The sequence below is a fragment of the Leopardus geoffroyi genome, chromosome D1 (assembly GCF_018350155.1).
Source record: "Leopardus geoffroyi isolate Oge1 chromosome D1, O.geoffroyi_Oge1_pat1.0, whole genome shotgun sequence".
Classification (NCBI taxonomy): domain Eukaryota; kingdom Metazoa; phylum Chordata; class Mammalia; order Carnivora; family Felidae; genus Leopardus; species Leopardus geoffroyi.
In genome coordinates this window covers 6,931,980-6,958,705 of record NC_059329.1, presented here as the reverse complement: position 1 = coordinate 6,958,705, position 26,726 = coordinate 6,931,980, and the positions used below count along the sequence as shown (strand labels likewise).

The window sequence follows — 26,726 nt, the reverse complement described above, 5'->3', positions numbered from 1 at the left end:
TGATGAAAGTGTCTGGTGTCCCCTGCTCTCTGCCCAACCTCGCCGTGTCCCTAGAAGCCCAGTGGTTCGCCCACAGCCTCTTTCCACCAAGGTCTTTTTACCTCTTGAGCTAGCTCTGGTGGAAATGAACTAAGAGAACCCCACACCTCCCCAGCCTCTTCGGGGGTTCGTGTCTCGTCCGTGGGAAACACACACAGCGTTTCTGCCCGAGAAACCCTAGAAGTGAGGACTGCTTGCCAGCTGGGCAACCTCCCTTCAGTCTCCCTTTACTCTGAGCCGGCTGGCACCAGCTTCTGGAACTTCGTCTTCTTGCCCTGGAGTCAGACACCAGGCAGCCTTTCCCCTAAACTGTCGGCAACACAGATGAAAGCCCAGCGGTGCTGTTAAAGCCCCCCTTCTCTAAAGAAATTCTGCTCGCGGCTCCTCAGTCTCCACTCTTCTGACCCAGTGGGGGTAGGGGACTTGTAATCTTAACAAGAAGGCTTTGGACTTGTTTTTGGTAAGGACGCTTAACATGAGCTCTACCCTCTTAAGGGTTATCAGCGCGTAATACAGTGTTTTTATCTTTTGGCCCTAGTGTTACTCAGCAGATCTCTAGAACTTACTTGTTTATGCAGAACTGAAATTTTATGCTTGATTAGCGGTTCCCCATCACCCTCCCCCTCACTACCACCGTGCTATCCTTTGCCTCTATTAGTTTAACTATATTAGGAACCTCTTATAAGTGGCATCACTCAGTGTTGGTCCTTATGTGTCTGGCTAATTTCACTCAGCATAACGTCCTCAAGGCTCATCCATGTTGTCACATTTGCAGAATTTCCTTCTTTTTAAAGGCTGAGAACGTTCCGTTCTATGTTTCTATCACATTTATTTTTTTGTTTCTATCCCATTTAAAAAGTCCACTTGTTGATGGAATTTAATTCTTTCTACAGCTTTCCACCATTGTGAATAATATTGCTGTGGACATGGGAGGTGCAGATATGTCTGGAGCTAGTGTTTTCATTTCCTTCAGATGTATTCCCAGAAGTGGAGTTTCTGGACCATATTCTATCTTTTCATTTTTTGAGGAACCTCCATACCGTTTTCCACAGTGGCTGCACCAGTTTGCATTCCCATCAGCAGGGTACTAAAGGGTTCCATTGCCTTCCTCCCTGCCAACGTTTTCTTTGTTTTGTTTTGTTTTTAAAATAACCATTCTGACAAGTTGTGAGGTGGTATCTCACTGTGGTTTTGATTTGTATTTCCCTGATGAGTGGTGTTGGCCATCTTTTCATGTGTCTGTCGGCCATCTGGGTGTCTTCTTTGGAGGAGTGTCTATTCAAGTTCCTAGCCCATTTTTCTTTTCTTTTCTTTTATTATGTTTGTTTATTTATTTTGGCGGGGGAGAGAGGCAGAGAGAGAGGGAGACAGAGAATCCCAAGCAGGCTCTGTGTTGTCAGTGCACAGCCTGACATGGGGCTCGATCCTACGACCGTGAGATCATGACCTGAGCCGAAATCAAGAGTTGGACGCTTGGGGCACCTGGGTGGCGCAGTCGGTTAAGCGTCCGACTTCAGCCAGGTCACGATCTCGCAGTCCGTGAGTTCGAGCCCCGCGTCGGGCTCTGGGCTGATGGCTCAGAGCCTGGAGCCTGTTTCCGATTCTGTGTCTCCCTCTCTCTCTGCCCCTCCCCCATTCATGCTCTGTCTCTCTCTGTCCCAAACATAAAAAAAAAAAGAGTTGGACGCTTAACCAGCAGAGCCACCCAGGTGCCCCCTAGCCCATTTTTAAGTCAGGTTATTAGTTTCTTTGCTGTTAAATTGTAAGAGTTACTTAGATATTTTGGAAATTAACCCTTTATCAGAGATGTTATTCAGCACATGTCTTCTCCCATCCCACAGGTTACCTTTTCACTCTGGTGATTCTTTCTTATGCCGAGCTGAGGCTAATTTTTAGTTGGATATAGTCCCACTCATCTATTTTTGCCTGCCTTTGGTGTCACATCCATGAAATCGCAGCACACTTTCTAATTCCAAAATACACTACAAAGCTATAGTAATTAAAACAGTGTGGCACTGGCACAAAGATAGATATTTAGACAGGTCAATGGGACACAGTAAAGAGCCCAGAAATAAATTCATTCAAGTATTTCAACTGATCTTTGGGCCAAGAAAACACAGTGGAGAAAGTACGGTCTCCTCAACACGTGGTTCAGGGGAAACTGGGCTCCCCCACACAGAGGAATGAAACCGGACCCTTGCCTTACACCACACCCAGAAATCAACCCCAAGTGGGTTAAAGATGTACACATAAGACTGCAAACTGTAAAACCACAATAAAACATAGGGCGAAGGCTTTGGCTGTTTGGTTTTTGTTTTCATTTTTCGGTTTAATAAATCCTACCAAGCAAGCTCTCCTGACTGGTCTTCTCACAATTCACCTGGATGTGTGGAAACGCTTGCTTTCACGCCCCAGCTAAAACCGAGACAGGCTGGCTCCCCCTGTAACATACGAGTATGCCTGCTTTAAAATGCCGGGTGAGGGGCGCCTGGGTGGCTCAGTCGGTTAAGCGGCCGACTTCGGCTCGGGTCACGATCTCGCGGTCCGTGAGTTTGAGCCCCGCGTCGGGCTCTGGGCTGACGGCTCAGAGCCTGGAGCCTGTTTCAGATTCTGTGTCTCCCTCTCTCTGACCCTCCCCTGTTCATGCTCTGTCTCTCCCTGTCTCAAAAATAAATAAAACGTTAAAAAAAATTAAAAAAAAAAATAAAATGCTGGGTGAACATTTGCACACACAGCAGTGTCTCTGGTTGTGGGTATGATGAGTGACTTTTTTTCTTCCTTTAAGCTTTTGCAAGTCTCCTGTATTGAGTGTAATTTTACTTTTGTCATTAGAAAAAAAAAAAGAGGGGGCGCATGGGTGGCTCAGTTGGTTGAGCGTCCGACTTCGGCTCAGGTCATGATCTCACAGTTCGTGGGTTCGAGCCCCGCATCAGGCTCTGTGCTGACTGCTTGCTCAGAGCCCGGAGCCTGCTTCAGATTCTATGTCTCCTTCTTTCTCTGCCCCTTTCCTGCTCATGCTTTGTCTCACTCTGTTTCTTAAAAATAAATAAATGTTAAAAAAAAAGAAAAAAAAAAAAAGAGAGAAAGTAAAAACTGTAGAATGGCAAATCAAAGTCCGTTTTGTTGACACTTAGGATCTCCTGTCCCAACACTGAAGAATTCCCTTTGAGCAGAATCCCATTGGTTGATTATGGCGGCTGCTTTCGTTATGCTCTTGAAGGTGATAAGGGTCAGGCGCTGGTTTACCTAGCGCTGGGCACTTCCCTGGAAGTCTGGGGCGGGGCCAGTAAGGAGACGCAAGGAACAGCGTCACCTTGCACAGCCAGTCTTTAGAAACTGGAACACTGATCGGCACCAAACAGGGGGGTGGTAATCAATTGGTCGGTGGCTCCCTGACACTGCTCTCCTTGTCCCTGTTTACTCCCAATGTCATCTCTTGTTGCCACTTTCCTCTCGGCCCCATGGCTTCAGTCTGTTCAAGACTCGCAGACGCTAGGTCACTTCACTTTGTCTCACTTGCCATCACGGTTGCAAGACACGTGAAGAGGAAGAACATGACTCAGTTGTTAATCACTGACCGAAATAGAGCACATCGGCCCAGCAGCATTCTTTGTCTTGTTTAGCTTTTAGGTCAGGCGAATTCCTGGTTCAGTTGATGAGGACCAGGAATGTGGAAAATTGTGGATCCCATGACCCAAAACACAACTACCCATGACCCCTTGTGTGTGAGTGGGACAGGCCCCCAACACTTCACAACCGCCCATGTGCTAGGAAAGTGGCCCGTGTCTCTCCGATACCACCACGCTTAATTCATTACTGTTGAGTCCTATTTGGGGATATTGGTGATGAGAATAGAGCGGCCGGAATGATTCCAAGCAAAGCAAAACAAAACAAAACGATGAGGGAATCAGACATCTAATTTTCTTCTTCTATGCCATGCATTATTTTATCCTACCTGAAAGAAAACAACCATTTTTGCAAACGAGGCCTAAGTGATTCAAAGCTAAATAGATGATGACTTTTAAAATCTAAGGTCATTGTTCATAAAGAATAGGCCACACCTACATACGTATGCCAGGTAAACAGTTCTTTTTATTTCCCCCTTTCTTCTGTAAAATACACCTCGCGTTACTGCCTCATTACATTTTGACACTTCATTTCTGAGAAACGGGTGGGTTGTTGACAGGTTGCGTGCAATTCTGTACCTCTTCTTGACGCACTGAGACATACTCCCGTCAAGTACACACTAGCCGCCAATGTTACATTATCATTTTTGTTGTGTCGTAAAGCTTTGTTTAGGCCTTTTCTCCAAAGACCCATTGAGACCTTATGATAAAGCATTGAAGACATTATGAAGAATAATCCCAAATTTGGTTGATTATTGAGAAAGAAGAATTTATTTTTTTTAATTTTTTAATGTTTATTTATTTTTGAGAGAGAGAGAGAGAGAGAGAGACAGAGGGCAAGTGGGGGAGGGGCAGGGAGAGAGGGAGACACAGAATCCGAAGCAGGCTCCAGGCTCCGAGCTGTCAGCACAGAGCCCGACGCGGGGCTCATACTCATGAACCCATGAGGTCATGACCTGAGTGAAGTCGGACGCCCAACCGACAGAGTCACCCTGGCGCCCCTTCCCAAGAAAGAAGAATTTAAATACTAGAATCTGAAAGTTAAAATGGTAGCAAATAACACACAACAACGTTACCGGTAAAATGTCTTTCATAGGAATGTTAAGTTTCCATCAACAAGTTACCTAATTTGGAGTAGACACGGTGCATTTGTACTGGCCTGGCATACTTCATTTCACCCCGGCTACTGATTTTGTTACAGAATCATTCTAGGAGTACTTCTTTGGAGTGTGTTTGGGTAGATAAATGTAACTACATCTAAAAGCAAAACCTAATAGGCTCTTCTGGATAAACAATACCATATGAAACATTATGTGTGTTGGATATAACTGATGAGCAGAGTAATAATTCTAACGAGAACATTTAGTTCAGGGATTCAGAGGGAAATGTTCAAAGTAAAGCCTTGGCCATGTGATTCTGTAGTAATTTCTGAAGATGTGGAGTGTTGATTTGTCAGGTTGATAGATGGAGAAAAACAGTTTAAACCAAACCCATCATGAGACAGGTTTGCTAAAGTGAACTTGGAAAAGGCAGAAACCATTTGGATAAGGGTTACTTCAAGGATTAACTCTTTTTGAAAATGTGTTACAAACTGTGATTCAAACCAACGAGCCTTCACTGATGTTCGCATCAAACTTGCTTTGACCCTGTCATTGAATTCTGCAGTGGGTAATGCTTTGCAAGTCACGGACTTCCTGAACCTCCGTTATCCCACATGGGGACCCAGGGACACTACTCTTCATGGTGGTGGCATTTGGGAAACGTCAGGACATTTTCTCCATTCTGTGTCCTGAAAGCAAAGACTGAATAGCTGTTTGTAATGTCTCTTTCTTTTTTCGTTCTGGCTTGCATAATTGGTGAGGGCGTGGGTAGGGGTAGGGAGAGAGGGAATGTCATATTTCAGCATTAAATTTCTTAAAGGTACTTTCGGAATGTTGGGCTTGAGTTGGTTTTCTGACATCGCTAAGTTTGCAAGGTACCAAGTGAATTAAATTGAATACGATCTATGTGGGTATTAATTACAGCGCAGGCAATGTAGTCTTGTGACCTTTCCGCCTCGATCTGGGATAAAGCTACCTGGGCGTCGCTTTCTTTCAACCTTGTGGAATTGCCGAGGCTCCCCTGACACCGTTCCTCTTCCTGTAGTTTTTTCCTGGCAGGATGTGTTCTAAGAATTAGCATTAAATTGCCTGAATAGGAGAGAAAAAACAGGCTCTGCGTTCTTATGCATGAAAATGAAGGAGGGACGCACGGATACGCACAAGTATAGTTCTGTCTTGTTACCTGATTACGTCACTAGCGGTACAGAGGGTGTGGCCAAAACTTAGGATGCAGTCGTCTTTGGAAAGAAGCCATGAATAATGTAATATGCAAGCAGATCCAAGCTGTTGAGATCATATACTCTTTCCGTGGATCAGAACTTACTGGCTCTCACCTGCCTTGCAGTTGTGCTGGGAAGAGCCCCCACAAGAGGCACTTCAGCCCGTTTTTGTAGCTCTGAGCAACTTCCCTACACTGTAGAATCCTAACCCGCAACTGGAATTAGCCTTTGCCTTACAAGTTTCTGTGGCAAGATGTCTGAACATCTCTATATACGTGGAGGCGGGGGAGGGGGGAAGGGGGGGCACCTGGGTGGTTCAGTCGGTTGAGCGTCCGACTTCCGCTCAAGTCATGATCCCCCTGCTTGTGAGTTTGAGCCCCACGTCGGGCTCTGTGCTGACAGCTCAGAGCCTGGAGCTCAGATTCTGTCTCTGCCTGTCTGCCCCTCCCCTGCGTGCTCGCACGCGCTCTCTCCCTCTCTCAAATATAAAATAAAAAATTTTTTAAAAAGAAGTGTAGGTGGGAATCAAAGGCAAAAAACTCTCATCTTTAACTCACTTGTATTCATCTGTTGGGTTACCCAACAAACATTTAGTCACTGCTTGCTGCGTGTTCAGAAAGTCTGGTGCTGTGGTTAGGGAGCTGACACCCCAGTGCCATGAAGGAAAGTGCAGGGACAGGCCAAGAGGTGAATAGTTGAGGACCTGAGAAAAAAAAAATGTGTACTCACTCTGGAAATAACTCAACACACACTACCATGCTGGGTTGTTGGGGTCCGAAGCTAGGTCAAAGTGCTCTTTGACTTCCCATGGGATAACCACAGGCATGTTTGGTTTTGGGTTTCATGGTTTCCATTTTTTTTTTTTTTTTTTTTTTTTTTTTGTTATTGTAATAGCACCTACCTCCCTGAGCGCCTGTGGTGATTACACGAGATAATGCGCGTGGAAGGGCCCAGCACAGTGACTGTCGCACACGAGCTTACCATTTAATCCCAGCTCCACTTCCCGCCCCTGGGAGGACGCGCGGTGGGCACGGTTCCCATAACGCTCAGCGGCGTCACGAAGGTACTGGAGGTAACCCAAAATGTTGCCTTCACCTTCCATAGAGGTATTGTCAGTTTGAGTCTGGAATCGTAAAATCTCTTCTAGTTTGTATTCATCACATACTGGATCCAGAGAGAGGCAGCAGAAAGAAAGAATGGAGGGGGCGGGGCGGGGGGGGCGGAGTGTAAGGACATGGACACATGAGAACCATGTAACAGTTGGGACTTTTCAGGCCAAAACACGGCAGCCCCGGGGGCCACGGAGCTGGAATCTATGCGATCTCAGGCCTGAATACAGATTTGTTTACCGTGTTCTTAAATATGAGACTCTACTCCCTTGAAACATTAGCAAAGACACGCTTGGAATCGTAAGAAGTGGGAAGGTACCCCTGGGAGCTTCTAATTCAAACCCCTTATTTTATAGATGAACAAATGCAGGTGCAGAGAGAAGAGTTTCCCAAATTCATACCCATTTGTTCACCAAGGGCTTACGGAGTCCCTACTCTATGTCGGACGTCACTCCGGAAGACAGGAACAGGCAAGGTCCTGGCTCTCATGGAGTTTACTTTAGTGGAGCACAGGGGAGATGACTGACAAAAAAGCAAATGAATGAGGGTGTTTTCATAAGAAGATTGATGAGACAAAGAAAAGTAGGCCAAGTCACTTGATAGAAAGGATGGTTGGGGGAAGGGACTATTTCTGTTGGAGGGTCCCAGAAGGCCTCTCTCCGACTGTGACATTTTGGCTAATGCCTAAAAGATACAAACGAGTGGCCAAGCGATAAAGTAGGGAAGAACGCTGCAGGTGGAGGGACCAGCAAGTTCAAAGCCCATCGGGGACCAGAGTGGCTTTTCGAAAGGAACAGAAGGAAGGCCAGCTGCTGACTGGAGCCGGGAGACGCGTGATGAAAGTGAGAGAAAAGGCAGAGGTCTACGCCGTGGAGTTTGGGATTCTAAGGATGGTGGGAAGCTCCTGGAGAGATTTCAGCAGGGCACGTGATATGATATAAGGTACATTTTTTAAATGGCGGCTGGGTGGAGCCCGAATGATCGAGGAACCAGAGTATGAAGCAGGGAGACCGGAAGGGAGTTCCTGCAGTCGCCCAGGTGACAGACAGCCGTGGTTTGGGCCAAGGAAGTGGCCGTGGAAACACCACCACTTGCTAGCTACCAACTCCAGGAAAGCTAGGGGCTGTCTCTTTCGTGTACTAGTTAATCCCAGCCTTCTTAGAACAGTGCCTGGCACATAGCATGTGCTCAAAAAAAAAAAGCCAAAAACAAACAAACAACCCAAGCTGAATCGCATGTGTGACTACTGACTTTCTCAAGTTAGACTGGAATCCAGGATGAGATAAATACAAGTGTAAACTATTCTCAGCTCAAGGGCTGGGTGGCCCAGTCATTGAAGCACGTGACTTCTGCTCAGGTCATGATCTCACGATTCTTGAGTTGGAGCTGTCAGCACAGAGCCCGCTTTGGATTCTCTGTCCACCCCTCCCTCTCTGCCACTCCCTTGTTGGTTCTCTCTCTCTCTCAAAAATAAATAAATAAACTTGAAAAAAACTACTATTTTCAGTTCAAAGATGCTTACCTTCGGAGAGTTTAGAAAAGTAAGCCTTTTTAGACGTTTTACTAAAAATGTGCAACAGTCTTAGCAATTGTGTGCCCGAACCTTAGTGTTAGTGCATTCAGTGTGGTGTGAGGGCCGGTCTAGTAACTGGCAGGGAGCTGACCCAGCATGCTCCCCCTGTCTGAAATCTGCACTGCAAATTAGTTTTCTAGCAGTCACACTGTTGACTTACGTCCAGTCTGGAGATGTGGGAGGAGGAGGTGGCCCACCCTTAAACAGTTGATGCTTTTGAGCTTCTTTATAGGGAAAGGAAAAGCCAAGGGTGATTCTCTTTTCTGCCGTCCAGCTGTTTTGCTGGGGAAGGTGATAGACATTTCCAGCCTCACTCCTCATCCACCAACACATTTCACAACATCACACTCACTCAGCCCTTCATTTTGCCAGGCATGGGTGTATGTATGGGCCTTACATGCATTAATTCACTCAATCCTCACCCAAACCCCATGAGATATGACTCCTACCCCCACTTCATAGATGAGAAAACTGAGGCACAGAGTGGTTAAAATCACACAGTTCATGAAGATCAGGGATGGCGTTCAAACCAGGCAGTCTGACTTTAACGTAGCCGGTCAGTATTTTAATGTCTTCATTGGAAGAATGGAATAATAATATTTACCGACCACCATTCTTGCTAAGATTAAATGAACTAATACGTGTAATTACGCCTGGCCTAGAGTACGCACCGTGGAAATGTTAGCTAGGACTAGCTTTCCTGTATCATTATTATAGAAAAATTACTTTTACATCCATAATTTTAACTGGCACCCAGGATCCCATCTCTCACTTACGTCAAATGTTGATTGAGTTGCTTCGACACCAGGGCACAAGTTTGTAGAACTCCTTCATTACCCCAGAGGTTCGGCAAATACGTATTGATCAACCGTTAAGTCAGGGACCGTGCTAGGCCCTGGGGATGCCGAGACAATGAGACACGGTACCCGTCCTCAAGAAGCTGACAGCCTAGTGGGCGGCCAGGCAGGTGTAATGACAAGTGATCCAGCATAATTTGCAAAATCAGAGGTGACTTGGCGGGCTTTCCCAGGTGGCTTGGGTAAAAAGGAATGAATGGAATGGATTAAAAAGAGGTAAGATGAACCTGGGAAGACAGAAAAGCTGTGATGGCTGGCTGCATGAGGATTTGGCACTTAGTCTGATTCAGAGTGGACAGCCAGCCTTCCTTCAGCACCTGCTTTAGGACGACTGATCAGTCCTACCCATTTTTGAAGACTCCTGCTTGCGTGCTCTCCTCCCTGCCTCTCCGTGAGTCATGGTTGTGGACGGAAGCGAACAACAGGCTGTGATGTCAGGGACAAAGGCTCTCAGAAAACAATCTTCCGAAGAGCCAGAGAGAGAGATTGGAGGCCAGGCCCCGGGCTGTGAAGCTGCTGGTGCAGCCGTGAACAAAGGCTTTTACTTTCTTTCCTCCGCCTCGTCCTGGCTGAGAACTCATAATGTTTGTTTTAACACTTTCCCTAGCAGATGAGCGATAAGAAATCTGTACCTGGAAGTGCACCTTTCAGGAGCAGAAAAATAAAGGGGCCCACTTTCCTGAAATGCATTTCCTTGGGGTTTCAGGGTTTGGAAAAGGTCCTTAGTTGGACAGCCTGATCCAGACTCCATTATAACATTCACCCGACGTCCTAGCTCTGACTCAGGAAACAGCTCCCGCCCCGTGTCTTCGTTTGTGATTGTCTATGTGTTGCGGTTGCTGGGCAATATGAAACCAAAAAAAAAATAATTGAATTTCTGCGTGGGAGGAAAAGCTTAATGCTGCTTTGATCTACGATTCAAGCGACAAATCCACTAGTACAGGATTCAGCTGCACAGTTTTTTCTAGGGTTCACTGATGTTGACGCCTGCGAGCCCAGGAGAGGGTGTGGGATTTGGGAAATACTTTGGCGAGAGGTCCATGAAGCCGAGAGGGGAGGGTTGATAGAGATCAGTCTGCTGGGCTGCCTGGAAAGCAGAACAACGTGTAACAAGGTGGTTCGTGAACAGGAAGGCCAGCTGTAGGTGTCCAGGAGCCGAGGACATAAGAAAAGTGGAGAAAAAGTGAGAGTGAGGAGATGAAAAGGGGGAATGAGAATAGCACAAAGAGGAAGGGATACCCTCAGCAGGAGCAGCTCCTAAGGGAGCAGTGTTGAGAAATGTTTGAGATCTTCCTGCCAAGAAAACGGAAGGTGTAATTGGTGCTTTCTGGCGTAGGGGAATTGTCTGCTCTCAACGTTTGCCCACCTGTACGCTCCTCGGTCATATTTGGGTTATCGTTACTACCTTTTTCATTGGCAAAAGTCACTCCGAGCTTACGTATAGCAGTTGCATGCTTATCAGGTCATGAGTTCTCATCCCAGGGCAGTGCTCCAGCCTGCGGGCTCCGTGAAGTCTCCGGAAGCGAGGACATCAAGTCCAAATGCAGCATTGTGAGGATTTAGCAATAATCGCTGCAAAATCCTGTGAGTAGGAGCCCCACAGCACCTGCTGTGATTAATTTTTATAACTTCACACGGAGACCGAGAGATTGGCGAGGTTGTTTGGTTTTTGTTTTTGTTTTTTTTTTGTATGGGATTTTGTTTTAGGACCCTTTTCAGACTTATGATATTTCTTTTTTTTTTTTTTTTCAACGTTTATTTATTTTTGGGACAGAGAGAGACAGAGCATGAACGGGGGAGAGGCAGAGAGAGAGGGAGACACAGAATCGGAAACAGGCTCCAGGCTCTGAGCCATCAGCCCAGAGCCTGACGCGGGGCTCGAACTCACGGACCGCGAGATCGTGACCTGGCTGAAGTCGGACGCTTAACCGACTGCGCCACCCAGGCGCCCCTTATGATATTTCTTAATTATTTAATTCTGATGTAGGAATAATGAGTCTTTTCATTTCGCTGCACATTTAATTTTATTTAAGCTTTTTTTTTAAATTTTTTTTAACGTTTATTTATTTTTGAGACAGAGAGAGACAGAGCATGAATGGGGGAGGGGCAGAGAGAGAGGGAGACACAGAATCGGAAGCAGGCTCCAGGCTCTGAGCCATCAGCCCAGAGCCTGACGCGGGGCTCGAACTCACGGACCGCGAGATCGTGACCTGAGCTGAAGTCGGATGCTTAACCGACTGAGCCACCCAGGCGCCCCAAATCTTTTAATTTTTTTAATGTTTATTTTTGAAGGAGAGAGAGAGAGACAGTGTGAGTGGGGGAGGGGCAGAAGAGAGGGAAACAAAGACTCTGAAGCAGGCTCCAGGCTCTGAACTGTCAGCACAGAGCCCGACGCGGGGCTCGAACTCGTGAGCTGTGAGATCATGACCTGAGCCGACATCAGACGTTCAAGCGACTGAGCCACCCGGGCACCCCTTCACCGTACATTGGAAACCAGAAGATATCTTCAAGATAATCTCATCTGTGTTTATGTTTTTAAGTTGTGCGTAACAAATCATCCTGAGGCTTCAAGGTGCAGAAGGACTTCTGTTTATCAGCTCACAATTCTGTGGGATGGCCATGTGGGCTGCACTCAGTCGGGTGGCTCTCCTGGTCTCGCCTGGACTCTCCCACTGGGCTCAGCCACATCTGGATGGGCTAAGGTGGCTTCTTCACTCACAGGTCTGGCAGGTGGCCATGCCGGTCCGCTCATGTTCTCATTCTCCCAGAGGCCAGCCCGGGCTTCCTTTTGCACCAGAATCAAGATTCTGAGAGGCAGAGAGAAGGCAGAGGCTGTGAGGCTTCCTGAGGCCTGGGCTCAGAAGTCTGACCATACCTCTTAATTACTTTCAGTTGCTCTAAGCCCAAGGCCAGCCTAGATCCAAGGGACAGGAGTGACAAAGTCACATGGCAAAGAAAGAAGTTTGGGGAAGTGAGGAGTTGTGCAGACCTGTTTTGTAACAGTCTGCCTCATCATCCAACCTCCTTTCACAAATGAGGGAAATAAAGCCAGGAAAGTTAAATATTTGGCCAAGATCACCCAGCTCGAACCTGACCCTGGTCCAGTGCTCTTTGAACTCTCTGAGCAGACAAGGGGTGCGGGGCCAAGAATGGAACATAAAGAGATAGCTGTCATTCACGGAGCACATGCTAAATGTTAGTAGGAAGTGAGCCGCGAAGATGAGTACAAAAGTCTGCTCAGGGTAAAGATGAGCAAAGAAAAAATGAGTTGGAAAGGTCAGCAGGGGCACAGTGGGAGAAGGGAGATGACATTCATGACGTCAGGAGGAACCTCAGGGGACAGACTCGTTCTGCGGGTGCTCGAATGGCATCACAGCAGCAAGGGGACGACGAAGATTTGTGGGGATGAGGAAGGAACATTGTGCGTTGGAGCAGAGGGCTGGGATTGTGGCTCAGCAAGAAAAAACCTGATTTAGTGGAGTCAAGTTCATCAGCCTGGGGGTAGAACAGATTACAAGTGTAGGCACCCGTCCCTCCTGATACGTTGAGTCAGGCCGGACTGACGAAGCCAGCAAGGTGTGTAATTTATCTATGTGCCTGTCGTCTGGAAGCCTCAAGGATCTGCTCGTTGGCGTAGATTGCATGGCCTGCCCCACATGGCTGCCTGAGTATGTGACAAGCCCGCATAGAGGAGGAAGAGCCGGGGCAGCCTGCCTGGCTATGAACTTGGTTGAATTCCATCTGCAAGCGAATGGTCTCTCTCCCGGACTGAGGCCAGCTGAGACTTAAAATACTGTCCTTTTGGGGCACCTGGGTGGCTCAGTCGGTTAATCGTCTGACTTCGGCTCAGGTCACGATCTCGCGGTCCGTGAGTTCGAGCCCCGCGTCAGGCTCTGGGCTGATGGCTCAGAGCCTGGAGCCTGTTTCCGATTCTGTGTCTCCCTCTCTCTCTGCCCCTCCCCCGTTCATGCTCTGTCTCTCTCTGTCCCAAAAATAAATAAAACGTTAAAAAAATTAAAAAAAAAAAATACTGTCCTTTTAAGGTTGACATGTCTTCAGGTTAAGGTTATTTGTTTTTTCTGCTGGTGTTGAGCTTTGATATATATTTTTTAAGTAAATAGATCAGTCTAAACCACTGCTTTTACCGTTGTGTTCTTTATGATAGAAGCAGCTCAGTCAGCCATTATAAAGGTACTGACTATACTTTATAGGACATAGGACTCTTTGGTGTAAAACATTAAGGAGTTGAGTTATAGGTACCTAGAGAGTTTAGACTTGTATGTCATTCACAGCTTCCCTTCCTGGGTTTTCTTCACTTCAAAGGCCAGAACTATTTATGTTTTACTTCCTTTAATAATCGGTAAATGCAATGTCTTTTTTTTTTTTTTTTTTTTTTTTACTCCCTGACCCTTGGGTTTTCTGCCTCTTGGCTGTACGTATTTACCCACTTTCCTGACAGCTTTGGAATATCTCTGCTTTAAAAGCCACTGCATTTCTTTTTTTTTTTAAGTTTATTTATTAAAAAAAATTCTTTTTTTAACATTTATTCATTCTTGAGAGACAGAGAGACAGAGCATGAGTGTGGGAGACGCAGAGTGAGAGAGGGAGACACAGAATGTGAAGCAGGCTCTAGGCTCTGAGCAGTCAGCACAGAGCCCGACGCGGGGCTCGCACTCACAAACCGTGAGACCATGACCTGAGCCAAAGTCAGACCCTTAACCGACTGAGCCACCCAGGCTCCCCTTATTTATTTATTTTAAAGTAATTTCTCCACCCAAGGTGGGGCTCGAACTCACAACCCTGAGATCAAGAGTTGCACGCTCTAGTGAATGAGCCAGCCAGGTGCCCCAGAAGCCACTGAGTGTCTTTGAAATCATGCCCTTTTATGTATCTGCATGTACTACTGTCTGCATTTCATTTCTCATTGCCTACAGGAGACAAATATTAGCATAAGCACGTCCACAGATTATGTTTTTCCTTCCCTAAACCTAATCAGAATCAAAGTCAGAAACCTGGGGGGAATAATTAGAGTAAATAAGAAAAGTAACGAGTCCGTGTTTTATTAAACGTGCCTCATTCCGGTGAAAAACCCTGAGGCATTGTCATAAATTGATAAAATGTACAAGTGCCAAAACACAAAATGTCATTAGTAAGCAGACATGTGGGAATGTAATCAAACCTCCCTACTCATCAAAGAAATGTAGCATTTTTTTTTTTTTTTTTAAGCAAAGGAAACAAAATTCCTTAAAAATAGCTGGAGCACCCAGGTGGCTCAATTGGTTAAGCATTCGACTCTTGATCTTGGCTCAGGTCATAATGTCACCATTCGTGAGTTTGAGCCCCGAGTAGGGCTGTCAGCGTGGAGCCTACTTGGGATTCTCTCTCTTTCTCTCTCTCTCTCCCTTCGCTCTCTGCCCCTCCTCCGCTCACGTGTGCTCTGCCTCTCTCTTTCCTTCTCTCTCAAAATAAATACACGTTTTAAAAAGAAAGGAAAATAGTGGGCTGCAATTACAAGCATGGTACCTTGAAAGTATTAAATTCAGAACATAAAAATACCCAAAATAATAGCATGTAGTATTCTGTAGGTATCCAGTTACCATCTTGTACATCACTGGTGTGAATAATATGCTGCAGCCCTTGTGAGAAGCATTTTGGGAGGGTGTATAAAGAATCAAAAAAAAAAAAATGTGATTGACTCTTGGACGCGATAATTCAATGTCTGTTAAAGGCACTGCAAAAATTGAAAAGTCACAATGGTGTTCCCCACAGCGGTATTTGTAAGGGAAAATCGTCATGTTCTTCACCAGAGGAATAGTAAATAAATTCTAGAAATCATGCTAGCTTGGATATTATGCAAATATTTAATGGTTGCTCCAAAGAGGAGTAATGGTAAAGGTGTTCAATATATAATGTTGTTTTTTTGAAGATTACGTATGCCCCATCTCTGTGAATGGCATCATCTGTGCACCTGTGTGAATCAGAAATTGAGGCATCTTCCTTGGCATGCCTCTGACTCCTAGCTCTCCAGAGTTACTTCATCACTCGGTGGGCACTTGGAGGTAAATTTTACCCACAAAGTAGCTCTGAACACGTTCTACTTTTCTTCTGCTTCACCACCATCATCCTGGTCTAAGAAAACACCTCTCTCTCCTGGACCCTGCAAGTACACTGACTACTCTCCTCTTCTCCACTGGAATCTTCTCCCCACCTATAGCTGGGATGTTTTTTCTTTAGTTATTTTTCTTTAATTATTTCTATGAGTTATTTTTCTTTAATTATTTCTTTAATTATTTTAAACAAATTAATTTTCTTTAATTATTGAGGTATACTTGATGTATAGCATTATATTACTTTCAGGTGTGCAACATAATGATTTTCATATTTGTAGACCCTGCAAAATGATCACCTCAGTAACATCTATCACCACACATAGTTACAACTTGTTTTCTTGTGCTGATGACTTTTAAGATCTACTCTCTTAGCAACTTTCAAATAGGTACTACTCTGTTATTGACTATGGTTGTTGTGCTGTACATGATGTCCCCAGGATTTATTTATTCTGGAACTGGAACTTGGTTTTGACTCCCTTCACCCATTTCTTTTTTTTTTTTTTTTTTTTTTTTCAACATTTATTTATTTTTGGGACAGAGAGAGACAGAGCATGAACGGGGGAGGGGTAGAGAGAGAGGGAGACACAGAATCGGAAACAGGCTCCAGGCTCTGAGCCATCAGCCCAGAGCCCGACGCGGGGCTCGAACTCACGGACCGCGAGATCGTGACCTGGCTGAAGTCGGACGCTTAACCGACTGCGCCACCCAGGCGCCCCCCTTCACCCATTTCTCCACGCCCCCCCTCCCCTGCCCCATCCCTCACCTCTGGCAGCTACCAATCTGTTCTCTGTGTCTATGAGCTTGGTTTGTTGTTGTTTAAATTCCACATGTAAGTGAGATCGTATGGTATCTGTTTTTCTCTGACTTATTTCACTTAGCATAACGCCCTCAGGTTCTATTCACGTTGTGGCAAATGGCAAGACTTCATTCTTTTTTATGGCTGAACAGTATTCCGTTGTGTGTGTATAATTGTGTATGTATTGTATTGTACATACATATTATACATATATAGTTTCATATTACATATAAAATTGTCTTTGTGTCATATTTTGTTTTTCCATACAATTACAATTCCAGAGGCGCATGTACTTTTTGAGTTAGTGTTTTCATTTTCTTTGGATAAATACGCAGAAGTGGAATTGTGGGTCATATGTGGGAGTTCTCTTTTTAATTTTTTGAGGAACCTCCATACTGTTTTCCACAGCGGCCGCACAAATTACATTCCCACCAACAGTGCGTGGGTATCCCCTTTTTCCACATCCTCACCAACACTTGTTATTTCTTGTCTTTTTGGTACTCGCCATTCTGCCTGGTGTGAGGCGAGAACTCATTGTGGTTTTGATTTGCATTTCCCAAGTGATTAGTAATGTTGAGCATCTTTTCATGTGCCCTCAGGCCGTCTGTATGCCTTCTTTGGAAAGATGTCTATTCAGATCCTCTGTCCATTTTTTAATCAGATCGTTTGGTCTTTTTGCTACCAACTTATATGTGTTCTTTATGTATTTTGGTAACGAACCCCTTATCAGATATATGATTTGCAAACAGTTTCTCCCTTTCCATAGGTTGCCTTTTCATTTTGCTGATGATTTCCTTTGTCGTGCAGAAGCTTTTTAGCTCAGGGTGATCTTTGGAAAATGCGAATCTCGTGTGCCATGCCACTGCCAAGTCAACAATGCCTTCTTGCTGCTGCAGGACTAAATGCCAGACTGCTCACCCCATGCTCATGCTGCATGATCTGGCAGCCGCCTCTCGGCTCTGCCCTACGGCTAGTAGGTCCGTCGTCTCCACGACCACACTGCAGCCACGCTGGCCTCATTTCAGCTCCTTGCTTCTTTCCTTGGGGGCACTTGGTCTATGGCTGCGCCTCCTCTGCCTGGAAAGCTCTGTGCCAGAACCACCTGCCCGCTACCCCTTCATCCTTCAACCTTCAGGCCATGTGTCATCTTCGCAGGAGAATCTTTGCTCCCCCCAGACGAGGCTCCTTGTTTCATGTTCTCCTAGAACCTGTTTACTTTTCTACTGTTTGCCCCCAAAGGGTGTAAATTCCATGCGGGCGAGGACTCGACTTGTTTACTGCTCTTTACCCAGAGTTTCAAACGTGTGTTGAATGAATAAATCATACTCAGCACTCTTTGTTACTTTACATCTCTGTTGTTATCGGGCTCAAGTGTGCCTCTTATTGGATGGAGAGTTCCATGGGGTAGAAACCATGTCTGCTCTCTTCAGCATCGTATCCCTGCATTGTACCATAGGAGGCCTTCCACACATGAATATTCAGTACATTTTGTCACAGCCATGTGAAAAATCACACCAGATGGGTAATAGTGTTTGTGTTAGGTTTGTGAAAACAACTGATTTTTTTCCCCTCTGTCTGCAAGAAAAATTATAATGGAAAAAAACACAACAATATAAATAAAAATTCAGACAGAAAGAAAGAATAGGTTCATATATTACATTTACTGAATACACATAATAAAAAAAGCTAAAGATAGAAACGATATCTATAATTATTCTGCACTAAGAGATCAGATGTTTTGTTTTTTCCCCCACTATGTCTACATGGGTGCAGCATTTTACGTAGCTCATAGTCGACGGAACGTGCATTTTGTTTTTCTTGCTTCATTCTATGTCACGTGCATTTCCCCAGGATTCTGCATTGCTTTTGCATACTTATTTTCAGAAACTGCATAAAGGGGGTGCCTGGATAGCTCAGTCGGTTGAGCGTCCAACTTCGCTCAGGTCACGATCTCACCATTCACGAGTTCAAGCCCCGCATCCAGCTCTGCGCTGACAGCGGAGCGTGTTGGAGATTCTCTCTCCCTTTCTCTCTGCCCGCCCCCCCTCTCAGAATCAAATCAACGTTAAAAAAAAAAACAACAACAACCAGAAACTCCAGAAAGTTCAGTTAAATTCATGTACAGGGAAGGGGGCTATTTCTTCGAGACACAGTTCCTAGCGTAGAGTTCACACCGTATGAGCATTCCCGCAGAGATACGGATTGCGGACTTCATTGGCCAGAAGCTGAAGAAGGAACAGGCAGCGATGGATGTGAGTGCACGTGTAGAGTGAGAGCTTGAGGTGAAATTGAGCAAAGTGTGATTATGTTCCAAGAGAGTCCCTATTGCATCAAGGCTCTAATAAGAACCAAGAGATAGAGTCATGCTGATGGGAGAATCCCGAAGTCAGGTAGCGTGGCTGTCCTCTGACATGAGGTGGGTGTGTCGATGTCGGGGCTGGTGCTGCAGGTTGGGCTCTAGCGATGGGGGAGGACTGGGAGGAAGCGGAGGTGGTGAATAAACGTGGGGCGCTGATACATGAGGTATTGAGAAGCTGGAGACGGCCAGCACCCGGTAGGGACAGTCACTTGGGGTCTCTGAGTCTGTTCGGAAGGGACGTGGCAGGACAGGGGAGTGACGGCATTGGCACACGGAGGCCCCGAGCGGATGTTGTGGGCTGGACGTGACAACATTGCTGCCTGATGCTTTTCAAAATGCAAGTCTGGGCAGGATGGCCTTTGGCTTCCTTCTCGATTATTTTGTAAAACGACAGTATCGTAGCCCCAAGCAGGAGCGTGGGTTGCAGCCACCTCGGTTCAGCACCTTTAACCCCAGATTTGCCGCTCTGCGGCCAGCTTGCTCCCGTCTACTTAGTGACACCAGCTCCCCCGCACTTGTGTTCCACAGAGGACCTCGCATAAAGGGGCGGGTGATGCCGAGTCACATGCCATCCTTCCCCAGACGGCAGAACTGCCCAAGCTCGGACCCCACCCACGAGCCCGACGTGTTCAGCAGCGCCACACCAGCCTGTCCCATCATGGGCCCCAGTCTCCCCTTGCTGCTGTTTGCCTCCGTCCAGGGCACGCACACTCGCTCTCGCTCTCTCTCTCGCCCTCTGGATTAACTACCTTTCATTTCCAAACAGTTCTAGCGTTTTCCCGAAATAGAGCGAAACCGTCTGCTTTGGAAAAAAAAAAAAATCACCACCAGTGATTCAGTTAAGGACTTAGAGCAGCATTTTCTTTTTTTAAATTTTTTTTTTCAACGTTTATTTATTTTTGGGACAGAGAGAGACAGAGCATGAACGGGGGAGGGGCAGAGAGAGAGGGAGACACAGAATCGGAAGCAGGCTCCAGGCTCTGAGCCATCAGCCCAGAGCCCGACACGGGGCTCGAACTCACGGACCGAGAGATCGTGACCTGGCTGAAGTCGGACGCTTAACCGACTGCGCCACCCAGGCGCCCCAGAGCAGCATTTTCATTGGAAAGAGGACTGAGCACGAGAGGGCAGGGAGGAGAAGGAAGGCATGGTGGGATTTGGGGCCTGGCGTGGAGCCGACACACTTGTGCTCTGGGCACCTTCCCTTCCCATCTCACCCAGTGCCCTTGCAGATTTGGCATTACCTGTGGGCTCCTCCATGCGCTTTTGTGGTTTGGGGTGTAAAGAATTTCGCTACTTTTTAAAGAAATTTCTTAAATGGCTTTATTTTTGAGAGACAGAGAGAGAGAGTGAGAGAGACAGAGCGTGAGCGGGAGAGGGGCAGAGAGAGAGGGAGACACAGAATCGGAAGCAGGCTCCAGGCTCCGAGTTGTCAGCACAGAGCCCGACGCGGGGCTCGAACCCACGAACTGTGAGATCATGACCTGAGCCGAAGTCGGACGCTTCAACCGACTGAGCCACCCAGGTGCCCCAGAGAATTTTGTTATCTAAAACTAGATTCAACCATTTCTTCTCTGCATGTTAACTCTATCTTTGGCCACTGGATGGGCAAGTAAGGACCCTGTTATATTCAGTGTTGAATCCCCACTGTCCACACTGGGACTGGTACATGGACATTGCTCAATAAACACTGAATGAATGAATGAATGAATGGGTAATCAGAACTAGAATATTCTGGGTGGCTCAGTCAGTTAAGCATCGAACTTCGGCTCAAGTCATGATCTCACGGTTCATGAGTTCGAGCCCCGTGCTGGGCTCTGTGATGACAGCTTGGAGCCTGGAGCCTGCTTCAGACTCTGTGTCTCCCTCCCTCTCTGCTCCTCCCCTGCTCAAGCTCTGTATCTCTCTGTCTCTCAAAAGTAAGTAGACATTTACAAATATTTTTTAAAAAAAGAACTAGAATATTCTGGTTTTTCCATCTCATTAAACTATCGATCATTGCTCATCCCAGGTTGGCATTACCAGCTTGATTATTTTAATGACTCACAAAACTTAGATTGTCATCGTCTTTAGAAAAACACAGCCAAAAATGGACACCGTGGTAAAAAGGAAATTCTGACCAGAGCAGCTTTCCCCCCAGACTCCGTTTACACAGTTCTTCTACGAGGTCACGTTTAGCCTCCTGTCACATGAGTTTGCACTTGATGTGAAGAAATTTAAAGGGCACATTGGTATTTTTGTTTCATTTCAGCAAACTCCCGAAGACAAAGAGGGATATCAGATGGCTTCAAGGAGTGACTGGTGAATGGTTTGAAGAAATTCAAAGAAAGAAGTTTTGCAATGAAACAGACGTTAGCCAGATGTTGAAACAACCACTCACATACAGGCTAAGGAAAGGGATGGCAGAAAATGGTGAGGAAGAAACTCACACATCTACATTTTTTTTGTCTTATAGCCTGGTATGATAGATAAGGACTCCAATGAACCAATCCATGTTTTGGGCTATTTTAAAATCATAAGGATGGGGCGCCTGGGTGGCGCAGTCGGTTAAGCGTCCGACTTCAGCCAGGTCGCGATCTCGCGGTCCGTGAGTTCGAGCCCCGCGTCGGGCTCTGGGCTGATGGCTCAGAGCCTGGAGCCTGTTTCCGATTCTGTGTCTCCCTCTGTCTCTGCCCCTCCCCCGTTCATGCTCTGCTCTCTCTGTCCCAAAAATAAAAATAAACGTTGAAAAAAAAAAATTAAAAAAAATAAATAAATAAAATAAAATAAAATCATAAGGTGCAAGAGTTTTATAACGTAACATACAGTAAGAAGAGTGAACTGAGAATCTACTGTAATGTCCTACGGGTGTGTTTTTAGAATAGGGCAAGATAGCATAGTGGTTAAGAACACACATGTGGAGGGGCGCCCGGGTGGCTCGGGCGGCTGGACATCTGACTTGGGCTCACGGTTTGTGGGTATGAGCCCCAAGTTGGGCTCTCTGCTGACAGCTCAGAGCCTGGAGCCTGCTTCCGATTCTCTGTCTCCCTGTCTCTCTCTCTCTCTCTGTCCCTCCGCCACTTGCGCTCCCTCTCTCTCTTCCTCTCAAAATAAATAAACATGAAAAACAAAAGAACACGCAGCTTGGTATCAAAGGAGATTTGGATTCAGATCTCCGCTCTGTCTCTCTGTATTCTCTATTCTTTCAGAATCCATGACTGTTCACATGGATTACTTATTCTCTGTTACTAGCATTCTCTCTGTTACTTATTCTCTCTAAGCCTCAATTTTCTCATCTTTAAATGGGTGTGATGATACCTACCTCACAGGGCGGTTGTATACGTACAAAGTGCTGAGCTGGAACATGGTAAGCACTTCTGTGAATGGGATGATGAGGCAGAAGAACGAGGAGACGGGGGGGGGGGTGGAGAAAGGGTGATAGGAGAAGAGAGGGGGAAGGTGGTAAGAGAACTGCCACCTTTCTGGAACTTTGGTAAATTAAGCTCCGTAGGTAAATGCCTTCCCGGAACATGGCAACTATGTGACTATTGACATGTCACTTACCTTCACCCATCACTTGTGTTTTTCTAATCGGTAGATGAGGATAATAAAACCTGCTTTCACAGGACTATTGTGAGAATAACAGAGTGCGTTGAAAATACCTTCCACTGATACAGTCACGTTGACTGCTTTGACTAATGTCAGTTACTTACAGTAGCAGCAAGAAACATGTAATAATATTTCCACACTTTATATGGACAACATTTTACAGCCCCCATAATAAATAAACCTCTCTAAAAAGACTCACAGTTCAGATTTTGAAGTTAACCCAACGTATACCATGGCTGCTTCCCCCTTCCGTGGAATCCCTCTAGTGTTTACAAATTCAGCATGTCCAAAAGTATGACAGTATTACAGACTTCGTATACGTTGATCCTGCCTTAGGATTTTTATTTATTTTTTTTTTAATTTTTTTTTTCAACGTTTATTTATTTTTGGGACAGAGAGAGACAGAGCATGAACGGGGGAGGGGCAGAGAGAGAGGGAGACACAGAATCGGAAACAGGCTCCAGGCTCTGAGCCATCAGCCCAGAGCCCGACGCGGGGCTCGAACTCACGGACCGCGAGATCGTGACCTGGCTGAAGTCGGACGCTTAACCGACTGCGCCACCCAGGCGCCCCTGCCTTAGGATTTTTAATACTCACATATGTAACTATACATTACCTCTACACCTGTTAGACCTATTTCCGTTATAGGCACGCGCGCATAGAAACCACATTGTAGCAAATAACACGTACACAGAGATAGATTTTTGATGGAACTAAGGAACACTTTAAAGGCTTCATCTCCTTTTCCTTGACTTTCTTTGGTTGCAAAAAGTTACATGTATAGTATCTGTCACTATGGTTTTAAAGTACTAAAATAAAAACGTCTGAAGGACGGGGCAGCTAAAAGCCACTTGAAAGTTGAATGAGGTCCCTGACACCCCACCTTGGGCCTCGGACGGATTGGCACAGCTGGTTTACAGGGAGGGATGTCCCGCGGAACTGTCATCCACGGTGCGTATCGAAAGCCTCCCTGCCCTTTCCGAGCATTTTCTCTGTTCCGCAGAACCGTCAGGGGCACAGAGCTCCCCTGATTCCTCGGGTCTCCATGGGGGAATGCCTGCTGCGTTTTCAGTCTGCAAAGGGAGGTGGGAAGCAAGATCAAAGTCTTAGTTCTCGGAGATACATTCACCCGGAAATACTGAGTGATGCCACCTTTCTCCAATGTACGTCTAGATCGTGCGGAATTACAGACGTCAAGATCTAAAACTACACCTCATCCAAGAAACCCCATGTCTGTTTCTTCCCGGCTGGGCTTCAGATCGTCATTTTCTTCCCTGTTCTCATTCAGAAAATCCAGAAGGGAGACTTCAAAGCTTCTGTCACCGGCACAGAAAGGGTGAGTGAAATTCAGATCATGTGACGGCTCACTAGTTATCTGATGCCAGAGGCCAGTGGCCTGTTTTGTGTGCAGAATGTTTAATGTTTGCTCTCAGGCTTTAAATTCAGATAGGAACAAAGGAGACCAGACTTAGCTCTCATAGGGACAAAGTCCTTATGAAACCACGAAACTTGGCCCTTTGGGAATCCAACTCCTAACCAATTGCACACGTCGCAGGTAGTGCCCTGGGTGGATGAAGGGTTAAATGTTGGGAAGAAATGGGGTGCCTGGGTGGCTGAGTCGGTTAAGCGTCTGACTGTGGCTCGGGTCATGATTTCATGGTTCGTGAATTCAAGCCCTGCGTTGGGCTGTGTGCTGACCGTGCGGAGCCTGGAGCCTGCTTTGGATTCTGTGTCTCTGTCTCTCTCTGCTCCTCCCCTACTCTCTCTCTCTCTCTCTCTCTTCTCAAGAATAAATAAACATAAAAACATGAAAAAAGAAATCCGACTTCAGCTCAGGTCATGATCTCGCGGTCCATGGGTTCGAGCCCCGCGTTGGGCTCTGTGCCGACAGCTTAGAGCCTGGTGCCTGCTTCAGATTCTGTGTCTCCCTCTCTCTCTGCCCCTCCCCTGCTCATGCTCTGTCTCAAAAATAAATAAAAACATTAAAAAAAAAATTGTTGGGAAGAATCATTGACAGTTTCCCCCACTGCTTCTAGAGGCTGGTGTGTACCCAGCCTGGTCGGGAAGATATTTTTAAATCAAAACTACTGTTTCCTTGGGGATATAGGTATCTGTGGTCACAAGGAGAGATGACGTGTAAAGATTGAGGTGAAAGTAAATAAGATGAGAACAGGGAATAGAGGAAAATTGTATTTTTTAAACCGAGGGAACAAATGTGTTCCTGTGACTGGCAGGTTTCAGGACAGCTTCTCTGATGTGGTTACCCAGAATTTCAGCTTCAGGTGCAGGAAGGGAGGTTTTGGGGAGAGTGGAGGCACAGTTCCGGATCGTTCGCAGTGTGAACCCGTGTAAATCAGTTCGTCTTGACTCATGGGTCGTTAGATCGTTTTGTGAAAAACAAGCCAAGCTTTGCTTACGTGCCGTTGAGCTGACTGCTAAATGTTTTCGGCCTGTCTTCCTGGTCGAGAAGCTTCCCGCCCTCTTAAGGTGTCGGCCTCACATGTGATGTGTCCACCGATTAGGAAGGGGGCGTTGCTGCGCTGGATAGGAGGTGCCCGAGGACACCCTCGCTGCACAACAGCCCATGGCCCGCCGCTGGTGGGCGTGGGGAGAGGCTGCCCGGCCTGCAGAACAGAACCCTGAGCTCCCCTCTCCCCTCCCGGGTGGACGAACGGTGTTTCGCGCCCAGCTCCCACCTGAGCCTGCTCTTGTCTTTGCCAAAATAGTGGAGGGCTTAGGTTTCGGTGCCGGTGCCCCCCACCAGAGCCGCTTGTCAGGAAGTGCTCTTCAAACAGGTAAGTGGCTTTTTGTTCGTGAGAGTGTTTGCCCTCGCCTGGGGGTTTAAAGCCCACGAGTGTGTCCTTTAAAGGACAGGCGTTTTATACGGAGAAGAGAAATACTCCTGGCACGTGGTGTAGCTGGAACTTGTGATGTAATTTGTGTTTTCGGTGATTTTCTGTAAGGCAGAGTTTTAGATAGCTCGGCCGTCTCCCATCGGGAAACCAGGAAAAGTTGAGGAACCTGTTCACTCTGTGGGCAAGTTATTTCCAAGCTCATGTTGCAAGCCACTGCACAAGTGGGTCCGAGGAGACAGAAAATCTAGATTCTCCATCTGGGTATCCTGTGTGTGTGTGTGTGTGTGTGTGTGTTTTAATGTATATTACATTTTGAGAGAGAGAGAGAAAGAGCACTAGCAGGGGAGGGGCAGAGACAGGGGGGGACCCAGAAACCGAAGCAGCATCCAGGCTGTGAGCTATCAGCACAGAGCCCGAAGTGGGGCTCGAACTCACAAACCACAAGATCGTGACCTGAGCTGAAGTCGGACGCCCGACCGACTGAGCCACCCAGGCGCCCCCGTGCTTGTTTTTTTTTTTAATGTTCATTTATTTTTGAGAAGGGCGGGGGGCGAGGGGCTGAGAGAGAGGGGACAGAGGATGCAAAGCAGGCTCCAGGCTCTGGGCTGACACCAGGGAGCACGACAGGGGGCTCGAACCCACGAACTGTGAGATCGTGACCTGAGCCGAAGTCCGATGCTTAACCATCTGAGCCACCCAGGCAGCCCCATGTTTTTTTGGTTATAGACCAAATTGGAAAAAAAAAAAAAAAAAAAAAAAGGAAACTTTTATTTAGCAACCTTCCTTCTCGTAGACCAAAATGACTTGTAGCTTTTTTACAACTGGGCGCACTGAAACATAAAAATAAGCATGCAGATGTGAAACAGATTTTATCTTTCAAGTATATATGTGGATGTTCGGCAGTTTTCCAAATGTGTCTTCTCTAAATACATTTTTAGTTGCAAAGTGGAAATGGAATGTGCGGGGACAGAATATCATGAAGGCACTATTTTTTGCTCTTAAGTTTCAGTAGGTAAGCTGTAGAAATACGTCCTTTTCATTTTTAAATATGTGCATGACGTAAATATTTGGATATAAGTTCTGAGTGTGTGTGTGTGGCCAGGAGGTGGTTTAAGGTAGGAATATACATCATGTGCTGTCCTCTTCCAGACACTCTTTCCTTTGAAGTAGAACTTGACTTTCTTTGGCAGTTCTGATCTTTTGAAATACAAAATCAGCCTTCTAAATGCATGATTTAAGAGCCCCTCCTCGCCTATTACTGCACCAGGAGGGACTGGCAAAGGGCTCCGGAAAGCATAGTCATCCTGTGCCAAGTAGGATTCAGGTTTCTACTTGCCTAAGCCATCAAGGCTCAACGTTGTCGCACTGGGTGCTCCGGAGAACAAGTCAGCAAAGCAGTTTAGAGGATCTTTTGCAAATCACAGAAAGGGAAACAAGCCCTCTGGGCAAAATACAGCCTTCTGTTCAGCCCTGAAAGACTTGAGTATCAGAGAA

At 46.4% G+C, this 26,726-nt stretch overlaps 1 protein-coding gene across 6 annotated transcripts in view; it reads left to right on the top strand.

Annotated features, from left to right (window-relative positions):
• EXPH5 (exophilin 5) overlaps nucleotides 1–26,726 on the top strand; it is an 86,604-nt gene that overhangs the window by 32,869 nt on the left and 27,009 nt on the right. For 4 of the 6 annotated variants that reach the window (XM_045482710.1, XM_045482709.1, XM_045482711.1 and 1 more), the window contains 2 exons: nucleotides 21,041–21,201; nucleotides 23,551–23,713. In XM_045482710.1, the coding sequence (XP_045338666.1) occupies nucleotides 21,041–21,201; nucleotides 23,551–23,713 (324 nt within the window). Of the gene's footprint in view, nucleotides 1–21,040; nucleotides 21,202–23,550; nucleotides 23,714–24,373; nucleotides 25,173–26,726 lie in introns of those variants that run through there. The other 2 variants (XM_045482713.1, XM_045482715.1) reach the window with 2 other exon arrangements.